Source organism: Zerene cesonia, chromosome 1 (assembly GCF_012273895.1).
Source record: "Zerene cesonia ecotype Mississippi chromosome 1, Zerene_cesonia_1.1, whole genome shotgun sequence".
In the NCBI taxonomy this organism is placed as follows: domain Eukaryota; kingdom Metazoa; phylum Arthropoda; class Insecta; order Lepidoptera; family Pieridae; genus Zerene; species Zerene cesonia.
The window spans coordinates 3,802,020-3,822,320 of NC_052102.1; the positions used below are offsets into that span (position 1 = coordinate 3,802,020).

The following is a 20,301-nucleotide window of genomic DNA, read 5'->3' on the forward strand; positions in this document are numbered from 1 at the left end:
GCGCGCTCGCCCGGTCTCGAACCCCGACTTATCGATTTTGAAGTCCGAGGTCCTCACCACTGAGCCACCACTGCTATTATATGTATAGATTATATTACACAGGGAAGCAAAGGAGCCAAAAGCCTCAAAGTGTACTCGTATCATACGAGTACATTTTGAGGGATAGGATCGTACCGTACTCGTAGAACCACGTAGTACGATGTCTAACCTATTCTCCTCTCTTTGTATTAAATTCGCTATTTAAAATTATATGGCTATTGATATTTTATTTTTCGATTTGATGGTAATTGTAATGTGTGTATTTGGTGGTAATGTCCCACTGGTTTTTATTTATGAATATGTGTTAATGGTACTATTAAAACCATATAAGCAATTATTCAAAAGCGATTGAAATACGTATTGTTATACTTAAAGGTAGTCGAAACTTTTGAAGAAGATAAAAAATCAAGAGTGATTGAACCCACAACAACGCTTAAACCAAATGTGACGGGGCGTCGTGGACGAGTTTATACAACTTTTATCACCGGTCTTCGGATGGCCACTACTTACTCCTTCGAAGTACGTCCTGTAAGAAGAGACGCAAGAGAATTAGCCGATCCACAATCCATTGGTTCCAAGATTATAATTGTACCTACGAAAGGATGTATGTATACGTTATTATGAATTTATAAGATAATTATTAATACTCAAGATTATCGTTCGGTCGTAGGTAGTTACAATTTGGTTATTATATTATATACAATTTAAAATTTAAAATATTCATGAGTAACCATGATGGTTATGTTTAACATACTTTTTACCGAAATTCCCAACAACAAGGTTCTCAATTCGATTGTACGTTTTTTTTTAATTTTCGATTGTTTTGTGGTTTTACACCGATTGGCGAGATTATGTCTATTGTGTGTTGTGATTTCGTCCCGTTTAAGAATTTGGAGTGGTACCTCGCCCCAGGGACGTCGGTGCCCTTTTTGTAAAAAGTAATTATTCATGCCATGTTATTAGATTCGTTGTAGGTACTTAACTATTTTTCTTAATCATAATATTAACTACAAAAACAATTCGACAAGATAATGGTTATATTATTTATAATTTAGTCATTTAGGTATTATATTATAATTTAGTCTATGTTTATTAGCGACAAAAAGTATTTTTAAACTAATTTTATTCGACTTCTTTCACTAAATCAATACAATATTGCCCAATTTAAAACAAGTTTTAAAAGGACTTTAGTTATGTACTTTCTCTTTCATAAATTAGCTTCGCTTACACAATTTTATATTCATCTTCGGAAGTCAAGTAGAAAGTTTGCACGCGTACACTTTCTATTAAATAAAAACATGCAAAAGGATAACTGATAGGAATTTCTAATATATAAGGTATGTAATGTTTCCATATCGACCCATTACAACCTGAGTAAAATAACAGTTTTGGTATAGTTTCAGCTCGAGCGACTCAATGTTTACCTCATGCAAGTGAGGTGGAAGTATCCACTGGCCCATATTTTGGGGGGCGAATAGCGGTAGAAGCAGCGGACGGCGGTCCCGAGAGGTGCTCCATACAAGGCAACCCGAACAGCGCGCAAGACGCATACATACTCCGGATACATCACGACGAATGCGGCTCAGAAGTCAATGAAACCACTGTCGCCACATATGTGATTGTGCAGGAGAATTTACCAATTTTAACGCACAGTACCAGAAGGTAATTGATGACAATGCTGTGTTTAAGATAATATGTAGTACTTATCACATTTTAAAGGCTGTATGTAGTTGGAGAAAATGTCGAGAGGTTTGGGAATGTTTTTCAAGAACTATCCTCCATCATCTATAAATATGTCCGAAAATACAATTTTGTTTCTAAATTATAATTTTGAACTGTCATTATATTCCAATTTTTTTTTATTTTTAACGATACCTATTTAAACTCCTTTCAGATTTCTAGTTCTATGTACTTACAAACCGGAAACATTAACTGTTAGAGCTGGAATCAATTTACCAAAATCGAGTCCGGGCGATGTCCTGCTGGAAACCAGACCACGCGGTTCCGTTGAACCTTACAATGATATGGATGACAATAACTTACAACCAGCACGACTTGAGGCACGCAAGGAAGAATCACCGCAAAGTTCGTATAATTTTTCTTAGAATATTGTAATAGTTAGGGAAATTATTATCGCTATCACATACGGGAAAGTTTGTGAAGATAGATGTCTGCATTAGCGCATAGGCTACTTTCTATCTAAGCTGATGTATTCATATTTATTTATCTATGGGCATAGATAATATATAAATACTAATAATATACATACAATAATGTATGTATGAATGTACATTGAATTATTGCCTCATAGCAGGTTTTGCATACAAAGATAATTTAATTATGTAAAATTATTTTACATAGGTTTGGTTGAAATGAAAAACATAGATTCAATTTAAATATACATTTTTATATTTCCTAGGTATGTTTGGTGAAGTAACACTGGTAATGTTCCTGGTAGTCACTGCTTTTGCCGGAATTGGCCTTCTTGTCTGGAAAATGGTCCCTCACGGTGACAGGGACAACATATCGATTGGAACAGTGTCATCTCTTTCTCGCAGCAGTATTTTCGGTAGGCGTAACAGAGACATGTTCTCGGATCGAAGCTCCGTTTATTCAATAACTTTGTCTGAAAAAGACGAGGACACTACTAAAAAACGCAATGATAGTGACAATACATCAGAAGCATAGTGAGGTTATGTTAATTAAGTGTTATGTATTTTTTTTATCTTCTACATGGATAATCCCAAAGTATTATAATATGTTATTGTGATCTATTTAATAATATTTTATATCCCATGATTATGATGACTGCTTAAATTAAAAAATGTAAATATTAGTTCATGTAAGTTATTAATTTATATCAGTATGGTGTTATGTTGAACATCTTTATTCGCCAATTGAGTCAATACAAGAAGAAATAGTTTAAAAAATGTCTTTTTTTGATTTCCAGAAAGTTGAGAATTTGTGATACATCTTTGTGATATTATTAAGATATTTTTGTACTGTCGTTTGTTAGGCCTGGTATAGCTTCCATCATAATATCATATGGTGTGATGTTGAAACGTATTAAAATAAAATACACATGCATTTTAAATAAGCATTAAAAAAAGAAGTCTGCTATTTCCAAACACTTAGATTTTTATTAAAAAGGTTGATTCTGAAACGAAATTTCTCGAAATCAAAAAGAAAGAATCAGACGACCATTTGAAATTACAGATGGTGGGTACTAAATTAAAAATAATTTATAAAACACAGATACGCATTTAATGAGTGTTAATAAAAATTATAAAAACTTACAATCATTATTGTTTTATTTGTATTTTATATCATTTGAGTCATTTGAAATACAAAATTGTTTTTCCATAGGAATTGCTGAAGACAAAAATTCTTTGACTATATCATTCAGCTCCTCGAGCGATATTTGTGCATGAAGTCTTAAAATATTATCCTCATCTTCGTCTTTGTATAATTTCATTAACGTTCTGTATATGGGTAACAAATTTTCTTTTAGTTCAATTAATGTTTCTTGTCCCAATCCTTTTATCAAACTAGAAATAACCATCACAGCAGCTCTACGACATTCAATTGCTTTATCAGTTTCTATTATAGTCCAAATACAAAGAAGAATCTGGAAAAGATATAAGTGCCATTAAAAAAAGAAAAAACTCATCGTCATCAACTCACGTTTGTCTCAGTGGTGGGAACCTTGGATTTAAAAATCGATAAGATAAGTTCGAGATCGGGCGAGCGTGCAGAAAATAATTTGATTTTTCAATTTATCTGCACACGTGGATAACATGTGCAGACATCACTGCTTAAAACGTTGAAGGAGAACATCGTGAGGTAACTGGCATGTCCAAGAATCAAAAGTTCGATTACATGTAATATCTACCAACCCGCACTTTGCCAGCGTGGTGGATTACGGCCTGAACCCTCATAGGAGGCCTGTGTCCCAGCAGCATCCTTCAGATTGATGAAGAACACGATTGTGTGGATAATTTATCAAACTATTTTAAGAGGTTGTCAATTTGACTGTTTGTTCTTGAGTTTATTACCTCATAAGTTTTTACTAGCTGTACCAATTTGATTTTTATTTTTTTAAATGAATGCTAGTGCATTCCATGTATTCTTATTTAAATTTGGTCTTGTTCTGACTGTTTGAAGGCGGTATTTCTTATTACTGTTAAAGTTTCTTAAAAAAACCTTCTGTTAAAAATTTCACTTTCAAAGAAAAATAACTTACTTCATAGATAATAGTTCCGACTCTATAATGTAGTACAAGAGCTATTTCAGCTAAATTGGACAATGCTGAAGTTCGTATTAACGGCTCCTCATCCCTACATCCGCACAGAAAGGTGTTAAGAAGTTCTGTTTTATGAAGAATTGCCATTTCACCTGGAAATTTAGAAGTAATAGAATATAGAAGCATGTAAAATACGACTTTTTTTTCTACAGACACTATTCTATCTCATAATTTTAAGTCATTCTAATATACAAAAAATGCATATTTTGTATCGTCATCATAAAAATATGGCTGACAAGAGCTTAGGAGATTTTTTCTTACTTTCTTTAAAGCGGTTTCTCTCGCAAAATTGAGTAATTATTTAAACGTAATTTATTTATTAGAAAATTAAGTACCAATAATCAATAACGAAATAGTGAAGGAAAAAGTCGTAAACCGATATGTCGAAGAAACAAAAGTTACACGCACTTGGCCAGCATGGTGGATTATGGCCTCGTAAGTCATGTGTTCCTACAGTGGGAACATATTAATTTTTATGAAAAACATTGGAACTTACCAAGCCTTCTAGTTACTTTTACAATAATGTCTCCAATTTTCATTCTCAGTTCAGCAATTTTGTTCTGATCTTCTTGAGTCTCAACAACCCTTTTGGATGAGATTTGTAAAAACTCTTTACACAGTAAACCTAACACATCTTCTGTAAAATGAGTTGCAAGGGAAGCAATTCCATTAATTGCTGCGAGGTAAACATAAGAATCCAAGTCCTTGAGTTGTTCCTGTAAACATTTAGATTTTTTTTTTTTTGTTATCTGTAATTGAAATAACAAAAAATGTTGTTTACGGTATACGAATCATCGTCACGTCGGTAAGCGTCTCAGCAGTGAAGAACTTATTTTGAATATTAATTAACATAAATATTCATAATGATAAAATTTTGTTCCCTCTCAAATTTTAATCCCAGTAAATTATGAGTAGAAAAAAATACCCTAACATTATATGAATACCTAACTGAATTTATAAATTACCTGAAGTAAGCAAAAAACATAATGCCTTTTAGATATAGTTTCTGGGTCTGCAGCTTCAATAAGCTTTGTGAGTTCCATTATCCCATGTGCTCTTACAGGTAGAAGACTATCCAATACATTTGATAATGCCTTTCCATATGGTGTTTTATCTTTTCGAGGGTATTCACAGTTAATAAATGATAATATTTCTTTACATAATATTCTGTTATGATCACCGCTTTGAGATATTCTTTCAAGTATAGGTAACAGGTTTGTTAGTCGATTTTTAACAAGATCATTTTTATTACATGACAATACTGAGTTCAGCAAAACTAATGCTATTGTCACACATTCATCATTTTCTTTACTCTCAAGAGATAACAACTTTTCAACAAAGTTTATTGTAATTGAAGGATTTGATTTCACAACATTTATAGCTTGAGGTGTGGCAGATATTTCCGAAAGAATTAAAATAATGTTAGCATATTTTTCATCATCTTTACTAAGGATAATAGGATCATCCTCTAGTGTTAATAATTTTTCCCTTTCACTTTTGTTTCGTCTTTTAACATTTACATCTAGGAATAATTGCAAGAAGCACTCAAATAAATTTTGCGTGAGTGTAATGTTTGTACTATTTCGAAACAAGTTAACCAACAGCGAGGATATTTCTTCAATGTTGTGATTCACTGGAGTAGAAACACATTTTAGGATAAGGCCTGAATTATATTCTTCAGCAAGAACACCTACTTGTCCAGAACAAAATTCATTGCTAAACAATTTCTTGATTGTATCTGAGGTTGATACATTATCACCCAAATCTAAAATCTTCAAAATTATATCATTTAACTTATTTTGCAATATGTTGTTAGAACATTTTATTGACAGCACAAATAATATAAATAAGTTAGAAGCTAAAATTTTATAAGGTAGCTCCAATTTTGTGATAAAAGTACAAGTATGTAATATAGAAATTTTATGTTCAACTTCTTGTGCAGTAAGTATTATTGTTCCCGGATTGTTATTTTGTGCTATCAATGACTCATAGTTGAATGGTTGAAGCGTGTCTTCTAGCAAACTTGTTACAACTTGTGAATCAGAATATTTTGTTGACAAACTCAATAAGCAGCATACAGCAGTTGTCAAATAATGTGTATTATTAAGATTAAGTATTTGTCTCAATTGATTGCAGATAATATTCAAGTATTCATATTCTGTTACTTGACCATGCTTGTTGCAAGCAATTTTACAGATCATATCAATTTTCTTCCAGTCTACACCAACATCTATTTCATGATTTTCCATGAAACACCGGATCAGGCTTAGTAATCCACCTGGTGTTATTAGTCTTCGGCTCATTTCCTTGGCAATCACTCTCTTGACAAATGCTGGAGGTTCAACTTCTTTTGCATTTTGTAGCACTAATAACTCTTTCATAAGAATAGGTTGGAAGCAATTATTTACTAAATGTTCATATATGGTTATGTACTTCTGCCTATCTATATTAAGCTTATTATATTTATCTTCGGTCATAGTAAAATTTTTGTAGACACCTGGTTTCTTTAGAGGTGCAAATGCAAGTTGAATTAGAGCTGCTAAATAGTCTGACAAGTGAAATGTTAATATTATACTTTTTAGGACTGGTACTGAATAACTTCTGTGAAGAAACTCTGTACATCCAACTAGTACCTCATATTTTTGGTCATCATTCAATTCAATTTTAGGTATAGATTTTCCAGTTACACACCTTTTTGATAAACTCAGACCCAGTCCAGGTATTAAACAATTTGAAATACCAAATGAGGTAATAATTTGAAAGCAAGTTCGTAGAGTCTTTTGATTCTTAACACTTATTAAAATACTTTCATTTGCTTTAAGTATAGTCGCCAAATTATGAATGTCTTCGATGAGTTTATACAGAAACCTTTTTAATAAGTTAATAATATCCTCATCCAAATTATGATCATCACTGTGTTTAATTTCTTTCTTAATAATAGCTATGAGAAATTTTCTTTCATAATCTAAAAATAAATGTTTTCTATCAGTAATGGTACTAATATTAAATGATTATATGAAAATCAACTAACTTACCATTTTTTAAAGTTTCCTCAATATTATAAAATATTGTCTCCAGATTTGCCATTGTCATATTATCATCTAGTTAATATATGAATTCCTGTTTCTTGAGAATTTGAGAAATATTTTTATAGTGTATTATATATATTCTACCCAATATAGAGAATCTCAATATTCAAAACATTAAATATGTAATTTTATTACGATCCAGAGATTAGTACATATTCTAAATTCCATTCAATTTTTGTTTTACAATGTATATAGTGGCACTCACGGCTGCTCACAGCTGACAGCATGAGAAATTGTTTTGACACATGGCTATCATTTAGCTTAACTTAAATCTGACCACAGAGTAGGTAAATAGTATACTATAGATCTGATAAGTTTCTACCACTCGTAGCTACTTGTGCATTTTGATTTATGCACCTTGACTACCAATGTACCTACCATGTTATCGGCCTAGCCAACATATAAATCATTACGAAAATAATATCAATAAAAATAAACAGGTAAAAAAAAAAAATTAATTAGAAAATTCGACACCGTACGCTACCGTAGTCAGTCAAGGTAAAATATATCCCAGTTTTCCAGTTTTTAACCTTGCCATAGAAATACATATAATGTGCAGTGTGCGCATGACGCATTCGAAATTATTTGTCACATTTGTTGTCTGCAATTGTAAATGACAATTTGTCAAAAAAGGCTTTGCGGAAAGCGGCGAAGTTTTTTTACAATTAAAAATCAAGAATAGCATAGAGATCTTAAGCTGAATTGTTTCAGTTTTTCTAATTAACTATAAAATAATATAAAGATGCTTATCAAAGTCAAGGTGAGAATATTAAATTACATTTGAAAAGTAAAAATATAATCAACCATGAATTTTTTAACCCTCTGATTTGCAGACTTTAACAGGGAAAGAAATTGAAATAGACATAGAACCAACAGACAAAGTCGAAAGAATTAAAGAACGAGTCGAGGAGAAAGAGGGAATTCCACCACAGCAGCAGCGTTTAATTTTCTCCGGCAAACAAATGTGAGTATAATAATTACATTTCCGTTTCTATCAATGTGATTATTTTTTTTCTTAGAAAACATAAAAGAAAAAAGATATTGTACTGACCAAACTTTAAATATTATAAAGTTTAGTCAGTACAATATACATATTATATCAACACATCCAATCCTCTTCTAGCTATATGTATGTTAAATGACTCGATATAAACTAATATAATAGGTGTAAATTGTTGTATCCTATTATAATTTTTAAGTATGTGAAGTAAATTCATAGTTTTTAAGCAATTTAATCGAATATTTCACCAAGGGTGTACGAAACATGTTTGGACTTGTATAGGTTGTATACAAAGATCTAGTAGCATACAATGTATGTATGTATAAGCAATGAAAAGTAAGCATTATTAAAAGTTAAATTTATTTACTCTCCCGTCACTCACAAAGAAAATATATATATGCAATGAAAAGTGAGACCAAGTTCAATAGTATACTATTGAATAAAACGCTTATGGTTCTTCTTTGCAAACTTATATGAACCAGGTCAAAGATGCCCCAACCTAACTAGTATAATCTGGATCAATTGCATACTGAAAACATTTTACTGCACTGTATACCTTGGCAACTGTCTTTTTCCCATTGACATGAAAAATATACTTATACAGCACATTTAGTTAATACTACAATATGTTTAATTCCTAAAAACTAAAGTTTCCAATAATATAAAACAAATAAATCTTTAATCACATTTCAGGAATGATGAAAAGACAGCACAAGATTATAAAGTCCAAGGTGGTTCCGTGCTGCATTTGGTGTTGGCTTTGCGAGGAGGCGAGTGATGTGGTTCTGTCATCTCATATTTATATTGCTTAATTTTAATTTTTCATTTATTGTAAAAAGTAAACATGATTACTGTATTTAAATAAGTTGGATGTTTCTGTTAAAATTCCTTTATTTGCTCTGTATATCAGAACAATCGAAAAAAAGACGAGGGTAAAATCTAAATTAAAAGCCTTGTTTGAGCAAGTAGTTTATTACATCAATAACATATTTTTTGCACTGAATTCAAAATTACATAAAAATAAATCTTTGGTTCACAGAATAAACAACATCAATTTCTTATAATACTTACAATTATTATTACATCCTATCTCGATAAAATATTGCCACAAGCCACAAACTTCACATTTGATTTACATTTAATTACAAAACGTTTATTTGAGCACTAAAATTTCATTTGGAATTTAATAAAATTGCTTTACTCTACATACAGAAAGCTTATAAAAATGTTTAATTTTTGTATTCTCAAATGATTTTAAGAAATACATATCATACAATCACATATATCAAAATGATTTAAATGACTTTGGGACGGAAATTTGTATATATATAATTTTGTAAGAGATAAAACCAATGTTTCATGATTTAAATAATTTTTCATGATCATCACGTGCATTAAAATATATCTAAATAGCGGTTTAAAATACATATTGAAATATTATCAATTTGGATTGAATAGAAAACATTAGAGAGAATCAAAAAAGGGAGGTACCATATTTAATATGACATTCTAGGCGTTGAGCGAAACATTACATGTTTGGCACAGTACACAGCATATATCCTAACTATTTACTAGACAAAATTCTAAACCTGACACTTCACAATATTGGAATGGCGTGTTTGATACAAAACCTGTAAACGACTGTGGCGTGTACAGGAGATTAATGCATAGAGAGCCTGTAGAACTCTGTATTCCGAGGATAATCCTTAAAAAAGTAAGATATAAAAGGTGTTCACTAAAAATTATAGATAAAATTTAATTAATTATCTACTAGAGATCCTTTCTGCACCACTGTTGAAAATGTCTGAAACAAATGAAGAGAAGAATTCGAGTTGAAATTGCAAAAAGCAAAAAATAAATTAATGTATTTTCGGTTCAGTTGATGATACTTTGTGACATTGACTGAAATATTTTCTTGATCCTTATGAAATTCAATTTAAACCCTTAAAAAACCGTTAAGTACCATGTAACTTCACCCGTCGGACAGCGAGGGCGTGACCCAGCCGTACTTGTCGTGCGTTTTGACGAGCGAACGGAACGCTTCCTCCGCGCGCCTGCGCGAGAACTCACGCGACGACCGCGGTGGCGCCCGCGCCACTCGACCCTGGCCCTTCACCACGGACGCCGCGAACTGCATCACCACCGCCTCCACGGTGTACGCTGATGCCCAACCGCGCGGTGTTAGGAGTTCCATGCAGATCGCCCCACCTGGGGAGCAAATTATATAATTACTAGCTGTAATCCGAGGCGCGTATCCGGGTGAAAAGTAGCCTATGTGCTTATCCAGACTATAATCTCACTCTGTACTCAAATTTCATACAGATACTATAAACAGTTTTCGCGGAAAAGAGTAACAATCATCCATACATCCATCCATCGATCTATCCATACTTCCAAACTTTCGCGTTTCTAATATTAGCAGGCTAAGTGTCGCCACTCATTGGCCACCCGCCAGCACAAACGACACAACGAGAGGCACATTTCCTGTAGTTTTCATACATTTTGTATGGATTCACAGCACATGGTTGACGTCGGTACCGCTATCGTGGGTGTTCCGTTTTGGAGCTGTAGCGTGTGGCCCATGTGCATGGACCTTAACTAATCTATACTAGTTATTATAGTTTGTGAGTTTGTAACGTTGTAGGCGGTAATATCTGGATCTCATGAACCGTGATGATGACGATTTGACCGCCTCCTTGGCACAGTGGTTAACGCGTGAGCGTGGAGCCGAGGGGTCCTGGGTTCAATTCTCGGTGGGGACGCACAAAAAAAAATGTCTCGGTCTGGCAGGACACAGAAGGCTGATCACCTACTTGTCCGTAAAGAAAATCGGTCAGTGAAACAGATGTACATCATCTGCCCCATAACCCAGTAGGGGGCACGGGACTTCACTTTATGAACCGTGATAACTTATAGGCTATTTTTGCATATCGAAAACCACAAATCAATTACTGTGATTAAACAACAATCATTAATTAATCAATCAATGGACTGAATATCCAAAGGCATAAAATTCGCTTGTTAATGCCGACTATATAGAGCAAACGATTCATTGTAATTTCATGAAGAATGAAACATCTCTTAAGGAAAAATGGCACATATATACTAGTTTGTAAATAAAGGATCATTTTATGCGGTTACGATGCCATAGTTGATAGCTGTAAAGATAGTGTTACGTAGTGCCTAAGTAAATAAACATATAAAAAGACTAACCTTCCATAACAAAACCCTTCTCTATCCGCGGCTCGATAACTCTCATAAAAGGGGGTGCAAAGGGAAAGTTTTCTGGGAATATCAAGTGCAGCAAAATATTAGGAATGTTCAATTCTCGTAGATCCGCCGCCAAGTCACTCTCTGGGTCGATCTGATGCAAACGCACGTGCCACTCGAACAAGTTGTCGTTGACGAGCTCAACCTGAAAGTTACGTCGGCCAAATCAGTTACAAATCTTTTTTGTTTATATAGGTACTTATTTAGAGAAATTAAATGTTTATCTGTAATAGGCATTTATAAAATTTAAAACGAGGCTACACTTTGGACCTCTTAGACCTTTATAAGATAATGTAATAAGGATAAAGCCTTATAGTTCATAGATTAGGTAAACTTAGGTATATTGTAAATGTGGGTTTGTATACATTAAATAAATACAAATCTGGGTAATATGGTCTTCATATTTATTTTCAATTAATTATAATATTTGTTAGTACTAATCCCGATTATTTATTCCCGATAAATAAATATTAATCACTTATCCCCCCCCCATCCTATCGCCAGCACCCACCTTAACGCCCCCCAATTATTTTTGGACTACGGCTTCCAGCGCAGACCGTTATCTGGGCCGTACCTAATCGTTCACTCTGAAAAAACGACCGTAAACAAATGATTGTTAAAAATTTACCGTAAATACTGGATCAGGTCTGTTCTCCTGTAGCCGCTGTATCTCCTTGAGTTCTTTCATGAGTCTACGTGTGCGTACCGCAGCCGCACGCTCCCGTATGTCACTGGCGCCGTCCTTCTTTTTGGCGAGCGAATTACCAGTCGGACTTGAGGGCAAACTTGCTGCAGTTTCTGCAGGAACTACGCCATCCCTGTCAATTCAAATGGATATTTTAGCACCGTGTCGAGTTCTAAATTTTTCGGTTATTATTAAACTTTTATGTGACTGTGAAGATAACTATTTATATTATCTTGTCTGCGCTATCGTTTGACCATCCGATTTACGTGATCAAAAATATACATGCAGTTTACATTTTTGTTTTATTAAGCTAATTTTAAAACACTAAAAACGATACTTAGTTGCCTTCTATTTTAAACTAAATTAAATTTTAATAAAACAAACGCTTCAGTGAATGGAGATTTTGTAAAAATGCGTTTGTTCACAAAGTTATATCGATTTAATTTATAATTGAGCAGATCATAGATACTATACTACTTATTATGTAGTCATGAAGGTACTAGATTTATTTTTTATAACTTTATTTCTGTAAGTAAAAAAGAATGTCATTTGCTAGTTATTAATTCTGCTGGTAATGGAATAAAAAGGGGACTAATGGGATCCATTAGTGCTAGTTCATAGCAAATGGGTTTACCAAGAGATTATGGAGTCTGTTTAATGTTGCCATCGGGTAATAAAACAGTCGTTCTGTTTCTTTTATAGATACATATTATAGTTTTTTCTAGTTAGCAATCTTTTCATTGTACAAACAAAATAAAGGAATGGAAGATACCTTAATACATGATATTATTCAATTATATTTTGTTTGAGCATTTAAGTGGGGTTTCAAGGATATTCACCAATGAAAAACTTATTGGTTCAATTGTTATTTTTTATAATTAATGGGATTGATAAAGACTTTATTTATCCCACGCTCGCTGTACAAAAAAAAATGCCAATTTTTATCGAACATCTTCAATTAAAAAAACATGGTTAATACACTACTAGTTATTGCAGAAGAAAAAAGGCTTTGAAATATTTGAACCGGTAGTAAATGTAGTAATCATCTCGATGGAATGCTGTTTCTGAGCAAACGTGCACTATATAAAGCTAAAATGTATATCGATGTTCACCTTCAATGCTATGTGTATTGAATATTTAAAACGCGCGCGCCTTGTTACTTGTATTTAACTTATTTATAAACAGCAGTATTGTTTATGTTTTGTATTTATTCAAATTTACAAAATTTTGCCGTTATTCTTGTGAGTACGTGCGATTTTTTCAGGGTTCCGTATTAAGAGGGTTAAATGGGACCCTATTATTAGAACTTTCCTGTCCATCCGTCTGTCACGAGACTACTGCTTCATGGTTCGCCTGATGGTAAGCGATCACCACCACCAATGAACGCAGAAATAGTGCCTTTGCGAATGCGATGTCCATTCTGAGGGGTAAGGGATAGACTGGGAAAGCTAAGGAAAAGGATACAAGCTAGGAAATTTTCAGAGATTATGTAAATAAGTTATAATATGAACGCTATAACAACTATCGATTGGTGACCAATTTTTTTAAAGTTTTTCCTTAGTTTGTTCGTGCGCGTCCCTTAGGGTCGCGATTTCGACTCACACTTGACCGATTTCTTTAAGATTATAACATCGGATGCTTCGTAGTATATAGTGGAAAGACCAATCTAAACTGTTAAATAATAAAATTCTGTGTCGTTTTTTCACCCATCTGTAAAAATTAGTGAAAGATATTTTAGGCCGTCGCGTAATATGGGAGGAAAACCCCGAACGAACAGTTAGGTTTTATTATTTTCATATGATACAAATATTATTAACTGATTAGGCAAGGGATTTTTAGTTAAGCATACATAAGAGAGTCATAAAATTAAGGAAATAATTTAAATTAAAGAGAAATTGATTTGATATGAAGATGTAATATTTTATGACTATATTTATAATATTTACCTACGTAATATTATTTTATTAGTTATGGATTTATTATGCCTAAATTTATACACATATATAATACACCTATATTATTTTCTTTACACTTATATCAACGGCAAACTACCTCTAAATACGTGCAAACGTATTTAGAGGTAGCTATAACTTTTTTTTATTTTTTTTCATAGTACTTTATTCTATAAGAACTTCAGTATGTTTTTCCCTTTGTACAAATCAATTTGATTTTTATATTACGGCATCAGGTTTCGCAGAAATGAGCCCTGATTCCCGTCACCACTCGACGTGGCTCGACCTAGATGTCAACGTTACATCAAAAATGGGGTCACATAATCGGTATTCGTTATCTGAATTAGTTTCAGAGGCAAACTTAAATAAAAATGATTAATTCAAAATTCCAATACCGAAGTGGGATTAAATTGTGTCCGTTATGTGGCTGATTCATTCAGGGTCAGAATTCAAAGAATTTCAAAACTTGTTTCGTAAAATTTTAAAAGTAGGTAGGGCAGATGCATCATAATTACATGTTACAGAGTTGAATAAAATAACGTATTTCTTTAAAACGATCTCAGTTGAGAAATAATATTCAGACACTGAAATCCATTGTAGTCTATCGCTTTAGCCTAAAAGGTACAGACATTTTAATCAGATTCGGGTTAATACTTTTAAAATATGGTTACACAAACTTAATGTAAGCTAAATAGTCGTTGAAATATCTATATATGTATAAGCTATACGTCGACACGTGGACTAGAGGGAATAAATGTCACATACTATATTTAGCTCTACACCCCTATATTAATGAGTAAATTTTCTAGTCTCTGCGTCAATTACCATTAATACAATTTACAACATTAGGCAGTAAATTTCCAAAAAGATGGATTATTATACAACCGCAGACGAGTAAATAATTTACAAGGAGATAAAAGATTATTATAAAAGAACTTAGCTACACTCAGATCGTAAACAATAGTTTTGTAAACTTAATATTATGTCGCGTTACCTCAGTCCTTTTACTCTTGGTACAATAACTTTGTAACAACCTGCATGTCTTGTAGACGTCGTTACACTAAAGGGAATTGCGTAACTAGTAATTTATAAACAAATCACAGTATATAGCGTTTTTGTTACATAAGATAATACACATGTAGTTACCAAGCTACGTGCAAAACGTATTGGGGACTTAAATATTTATAGAAACGTTGGCCCAAGGTTGGGTTGGCATTAAACTATATAGGGCCTGGTTTGGTTGGCTTGGTTTGGGATTTATTTTTTATTTTTATTTATTTGGGGATTTGTTCTTAAAGGAAAAAAAATAGTTCTGTAGGAAAAATCAGTTTGACCATGAATGAATGCATCAAAACTAAATTATCAAAACCAGCACAGCCATTCTCGACTTTTAGAAGGCCAACAAACAGCAAACAGTAAAACTATGTGTTTTATATAGGTAAAGGACACCAAATTTATCTTCACATTCGGAATGGATCATGGATGGATGGACTAACGTTCGATGTATGTAGATTTAAATGTAAAAAATAATAATTGGTAAGATTTATGCTTGCTAATTAGTTGAAGGTACATTTTATTAATTTTACTCTCTTAATTCAAAAGGATAATAAAGTACATATTGCCCACTTAGTAAAGTATTTATAATTACATATTTGTTTTAAATGTTACATGAGTCAATGAAGGGCCTAATGTTTATGCATTATGGACATGGACAAAGGGCAACAAGATTTTACAATCTCTTTTCTAGTAAAGTTCAATTTCCTCAATATTACGCACGTCACAAAGACTTGGTTTCATTTTGTAATGAGGTGTGACGTCAAACACTGTGTCATATATGCTGCTCGCATTTTGGCAGCTACGTTTGAGTTCCGTGTCTTTATTTTATTAGTTAAATGTATGTACACATGATAAAACTGTAGAGTTCCATTCTATACACTGAATTTATTAAAATGCCCTTCATAAAAAATAACAATTTTGAATTTCTGTCCGTCTGTCTGTTGTCCGGCATTTACGCATAAACATATTGGATGAGTTTTGTTGAAACCATTGTTAGTATACTTATAAGATAGCATTTATATTGAAGAATTTAATTTGAATGAAACTACAGATGTGCAATCGATCACGAGTACTGCTATTCTGCTATATACCAAATTTTTTTTTGCAGCATAGACACTGATCCCGATCTATTTACTCAAATAAATATAGGTATTGTAACATAAAAATCTTCTTACACTCCGTATACTACGGTAGTATTACGTATAAAAGAATTTGAGTATTATAAATCAAAATTGTAGAGCGGCAGAACAAGTTTAGCGATATTTTTGCTATTTTAGTTTTCTGTTTGCTCTTGCAGTCATGGTGTCTTAAGTATAACAGTATAAACTAGTATTGCTTGCCTAATGCTTATCTTTCCATTATTTACCATTATCAATTAATTAATTACTAGGAAATTAGTTACCGTGCTACATGCAATTGAAAGAAAAAAATATGTGCACAGGAGATCTCAATCAAAGGCGATAATTTTATCAACTAAACCAATCAACCTAGTTGTAGGGCAGGTGGTGGGGGTCCTGTCCTCGGGCGGCATACGAAATTCGGAAAAAAATATACTTAGATATTCGGAAATTGCGCGCATAAATTTTGCGGTACAGCCTAGTGATAGGCGGACAAAAAGTCTGACAGTGAAGTCTTAGTAATAGGGTTCCTCTTTTTACCTTTTGGATACGGAACCCTAACAAGCAAGGCGCCGAATTTCCAATAGGCACCAGGCGGTTAAAATTTGTGTAAGTAACTTATTATATTAATTAATTACCTTTTGCCCGCGGCTGCGCTCGCGTTAAATTCGGAGTAGTTTAATAGATGTTATAATACATATAAACCTTCCTCTTGCATCACTCTATTTATTAAAAAAAAACCCTATCAAAATCTGTTTCGTAGTTTTAAAGATTTAAGCACACATAGGGACATAGGGACAGAGATAGAAAAAGCGACTTTTTTATACTATGTAGTGATGTAGCTCCTTTATATTTTAGAACTAAAGAAAAAAAATTAGAACCAGATAGTCGCGCATGGCGGGCTTATGAAGTTCGTTGATGCAATTATGTAATTACGATTCCTGTAGGCGCTGTAATTACTAAGAGAATTTACATCGGCTAATAAATGCTATTTTATATAACGAATTTATTAAATATTTATCAGTAGAGAAATTTATTGCAATATTGCATGAAATGCAGTTTTCTATTCATGTATTCTTTCTCATTGCTGCTATTCTCGAGAGCGTTAAATTAAATGGTATTTCATAATTTTATTACACCTTGTTGCTTGTTGCCTATTTTATTGTAAGTGCTTGGTGGTACGTTAAGGTTTATGAATGTTAATATTGAATGCTGATCTTTAGTATATTGACTTAAATAAAAGTATAGAAAATGAACATATAAAGCTCGATGTTGCTACAATAGGTTCATTCATAATTAATATAATAACTTTATGATTAAACTAGCGCTGTAATAACTTTATGATTAAACTAGCGGTGCCCCGCAGATGATCCACGTCGTACATGTAATTATATAGGCTATAGCCTTCCTCAGTTAATGGGCTATATAACACTGAAAGAATTCGTCAAATCGGACTAGTCATTCTTCTAGATTAGCGTGTTCAAGCAAGTTAACAAACAAACAATCTCTTCAGCTTTATATGTATTAGGATGACACGTTTGTAGTGTGAAATGTTTTGAATCTGTTTGAATTACATATTAAGGGACGATCAAATATTAACTACTTTCATCCAAATATTATGTACAAAGTATTTTTTGTCTAAGTAAAATGAAAAAAAAATAAGATCAACTGTCCAAGGTCCAACTGAGGGACCAACGTAAAAAAATATTATGAATACAAAATATATCCCCTTGTTTTATGTTTGTTTATTTCGATCTTATACTGTTTATGAAATATCTAAAAGAATTAAAATTTAAATTATCATTATTAGCTGAAACAATAATAATAAAGATGAAACAATAATTACCTGTGCCGTCGAAATATGCCTCGTCTTGCAGGGGAGCCACTCGGCCCTGCACCATCGTTGTCCCTCTTTTCTGAGCTTCGGAACAATTTCTTGAAAGCGGCCGCTACCTTCTCCTTGGAACGCGATGTCATTTTTACAAATATACCACAATCTTGCACTCAACAAATATTCACATGGATTTCGTTCGGTTTGTTTACATTAGCGCCGATGACAATGCCTGCCAAAACGAACTTCAGTTTTGAAAATCGCTTCCACTGCACCAAAAGAGGCGTTAGTTGCGAACAGTCTTGAAGTGTGAATGTTGCATAACTGAGTCTCGCGCCGTACAAGTGGTGGTGCACGTGCGACTACTCGCGAAGTGAGAGTGTCGATGAAATTGAAACTTGGCACAAAGAATGGCGACCGGTTGTCGATGCAACGTTTAGCGAGCGCAGTGGTACCGCCGTCATAGTTAAGTGCGTAACCGCATCATGCCGGCCGCCGCCTATTGCGTCTGGCGTGTGAATGAACCATCCGCGGATGAGATCTGACGTCGCAGGTCTAGCCGCTGTGCGTGAATTATCTGAATCGGCTAGCCCTGAAACAAAGGAAACTGCTTTACGGTCATGATTTGGGTCAACACTTATTAAATTTGATATGACCCTGACAATTTCTGATAAATTGTTTTTTGTGTAAATTATGTCTCTTTAATTAATAAATATGTTTCAAAGCTAGTAGGGATGCAACATGATATCTCCTTGATTTTCTTACCACTCCACTGGGATTTTATAATGATTTTCATCACATATGAACCAGCGATGATAACTTAAGTAATATCTACTAATATTTTCTAAAAAAATAACATGTGTCACCATCCTTAATTTGCTCTTGGTATTCAGTTGTACAAATTACTTATCTACAAATCGATTCATCTGTCGCCGGATCTTATTAAATCCCTTAATTTTGCGAGCCTGATTTTTGTTATTACTATAGGTAACTTCTCTTTCACTTTCATCAAAATTAATTAACGTAATTTGAACAATTTTTTAATCGAGTCTCTAATTCGCTTTATACCCGCCATCTACAATACTACATAACTACAAGATTTTTATTTTAATTATTCTAGTTTCATTGTTTCGACTTTCGGTGTATATTAAGAGAAGATGTGTCAACGTATGATGTATTTAATTTTTTTATTATACCTAGATAAAATACGATGTCCACCTCGTAGTTTCATTACAGTAATGGAAGCGTTCCATGTCATTTACTCCCAACGTCTATGGAGCGTTAAAAGACTGCATCTAAATATATCTTTAATCAAATGGTGTGCTGCTTGAATAATGAACATCTCTGTGGGGGGTACAGATGGGATTCATTTATTATTACAAACGAGTGACCGAATTAGCGAATCTCTTAAAATAATCGAGTGTAACGGACGCTTTTATTTATTTATCTCAGAGATTTATAGGTTTAGGTTTTGAGATTTTAATTGCTCCAAATAATGTATATATTCGATTGCGAAGTGAATTATTCACATCGTCTTTAAAAAGTGGAAAAATTAAATCAAAATAAAGATGTAAATAATATATTATATAAATACATTTTGTTGTGTTACCGTTTTTTCCACGTCAATGGGAATCATAAAACAAAGCGTTTTCCAATAATAACTTGTCATACAATATGTATTAAAAAATAATTTAAAATTGTAATTACCAATAAAAATGCTGCCTGTTTATACACACCGACTTTGTTACCAGCTTGCTCGTCATTGGGTGGGATGTTTTGAAATTATTGAGCTCATACCGTCTTTGATAAATCGTCATTAAGGTGTCTGATTTCTGATGCTATGCATTGTTCTGGTAGCAATCGATTATAATTAACCATTTATTAAATGATTTAATAAAAAGTACACCACAGATAATAGAACACTATTCTAATGTTTAAATTTAAAGTAATTCATATAT

At 33.0% G+C, this 20,301-nt stretch overlaps 4 protein-coding genes across 4 annotated transcripts in view; 2 read left to right on the top strand and 2 right to left on the bottom strand.

The window, feature by feature from the left end:
- LOC119831948 overlaps positions 1-3,306 on the top strand; it is a 12,152-nt gene extending 8,846 nt beyond the window's left edge. Inside the window, exons 3-6 of the mRNA XM_038355521.1 lie at positions 415-643; positions 1,437-1,701; positions 1,934-2,124; positions 2,459-3,306. Of these exons, the coding sequence (XP_038211449.1) occupies positions 415-643; positions 1,437-1,701; positions 1,934-2,124; positions 2,459-2,727 (954 nt within the window). The 3' untranslated portion in view covers positions 2,728-3,306. The remainder of the gene's footprint in view (positions 1-414; positions 644-1,436; positions 1,702-1,933; positions 2,125-2,458) is intronic.
- LOC119831937 (transport and Golgi organization protein 6) lies at positions 2,426-7,923 on the bottom strand. The gene is made up of 6 exons (XM_038355510.1): positions 7,378-7,923; positions 5,308-7,307; positions 4,839-5,058; positions 4,283-4,434; positions 3,337-3,667; positions 2,426-2,665 (listed from the first exon to the last, which is right to left on the bottom strand). The coding sequence occupies exons 1-5, from the start codon at positions 7,433-7,435 to the stop codon at positions 3,350-3,352; spliced, it is 2,748 nt and encodes a 915-aa protein (XP_038211438.1). The 5' UTR covers positions 7,436-7,923; the 3' UTR covers positions 2,426-2,665; positions 3,337-3,349.
- Positions 7,924-8,023: 100 nt separating this feature from the next.
- Positions 8,024-9,296, top strand: LOC119831967 (NEDD8). The gene is made up of 3 exons (XM_038355545.1): positions 8,024-8,191; positions 8,265-8,395; positions 9,125-9,296. The coding sequence occupies exons 1-3, from the start codon at positions 8,174-8,176 to the stop codon at positions 9,207-9,209; spliced, it is 234 nt and encodes a 77-aa protein (XP_038211473.1). The 5' UTR covers positions 8,024-8,173; the 3' UTR covers positions 9,210-9,296.
- A 91-nt stretch (positions 9,297-9,387) lies between these two features.
- Positions 9,388-20,301, bottom strand: part of LOC119831959 (ubiquitin-conjugating enzyme E2Q-like protein CG4502) — a 15,686-nt gene continuing 4,772 nt past the window's right edge. The window contains exons 2-6 of the mRNA XM_038355533.1: positions 18,359-18,935; positions 12,330-12,519; positions 11,645-11,846; positions 10,395-10,639; positions 9,388-10,235 (exon numbers count right to left, since the gene is read on the bottom strand). Coding sequence (XP_038211461.1) covers positions 10,404-10,639; positions 11,645-11,846; positions 12,330-12,519; positions 18,359-18,489 — 759 coding nt within the window. The 5' untranslated portion in view covers positions 18,490-18,935 and the 3' untranslated portion in view covers positions 9,388-10,235; positions 10,395-10,403. The remainder of the gene's footprint in view (positions 10,236-10,394; positions 10,640-11,644; positions 11,847-12,329; positions 12,520-18,358; positions 18,936-20,301) is intronic.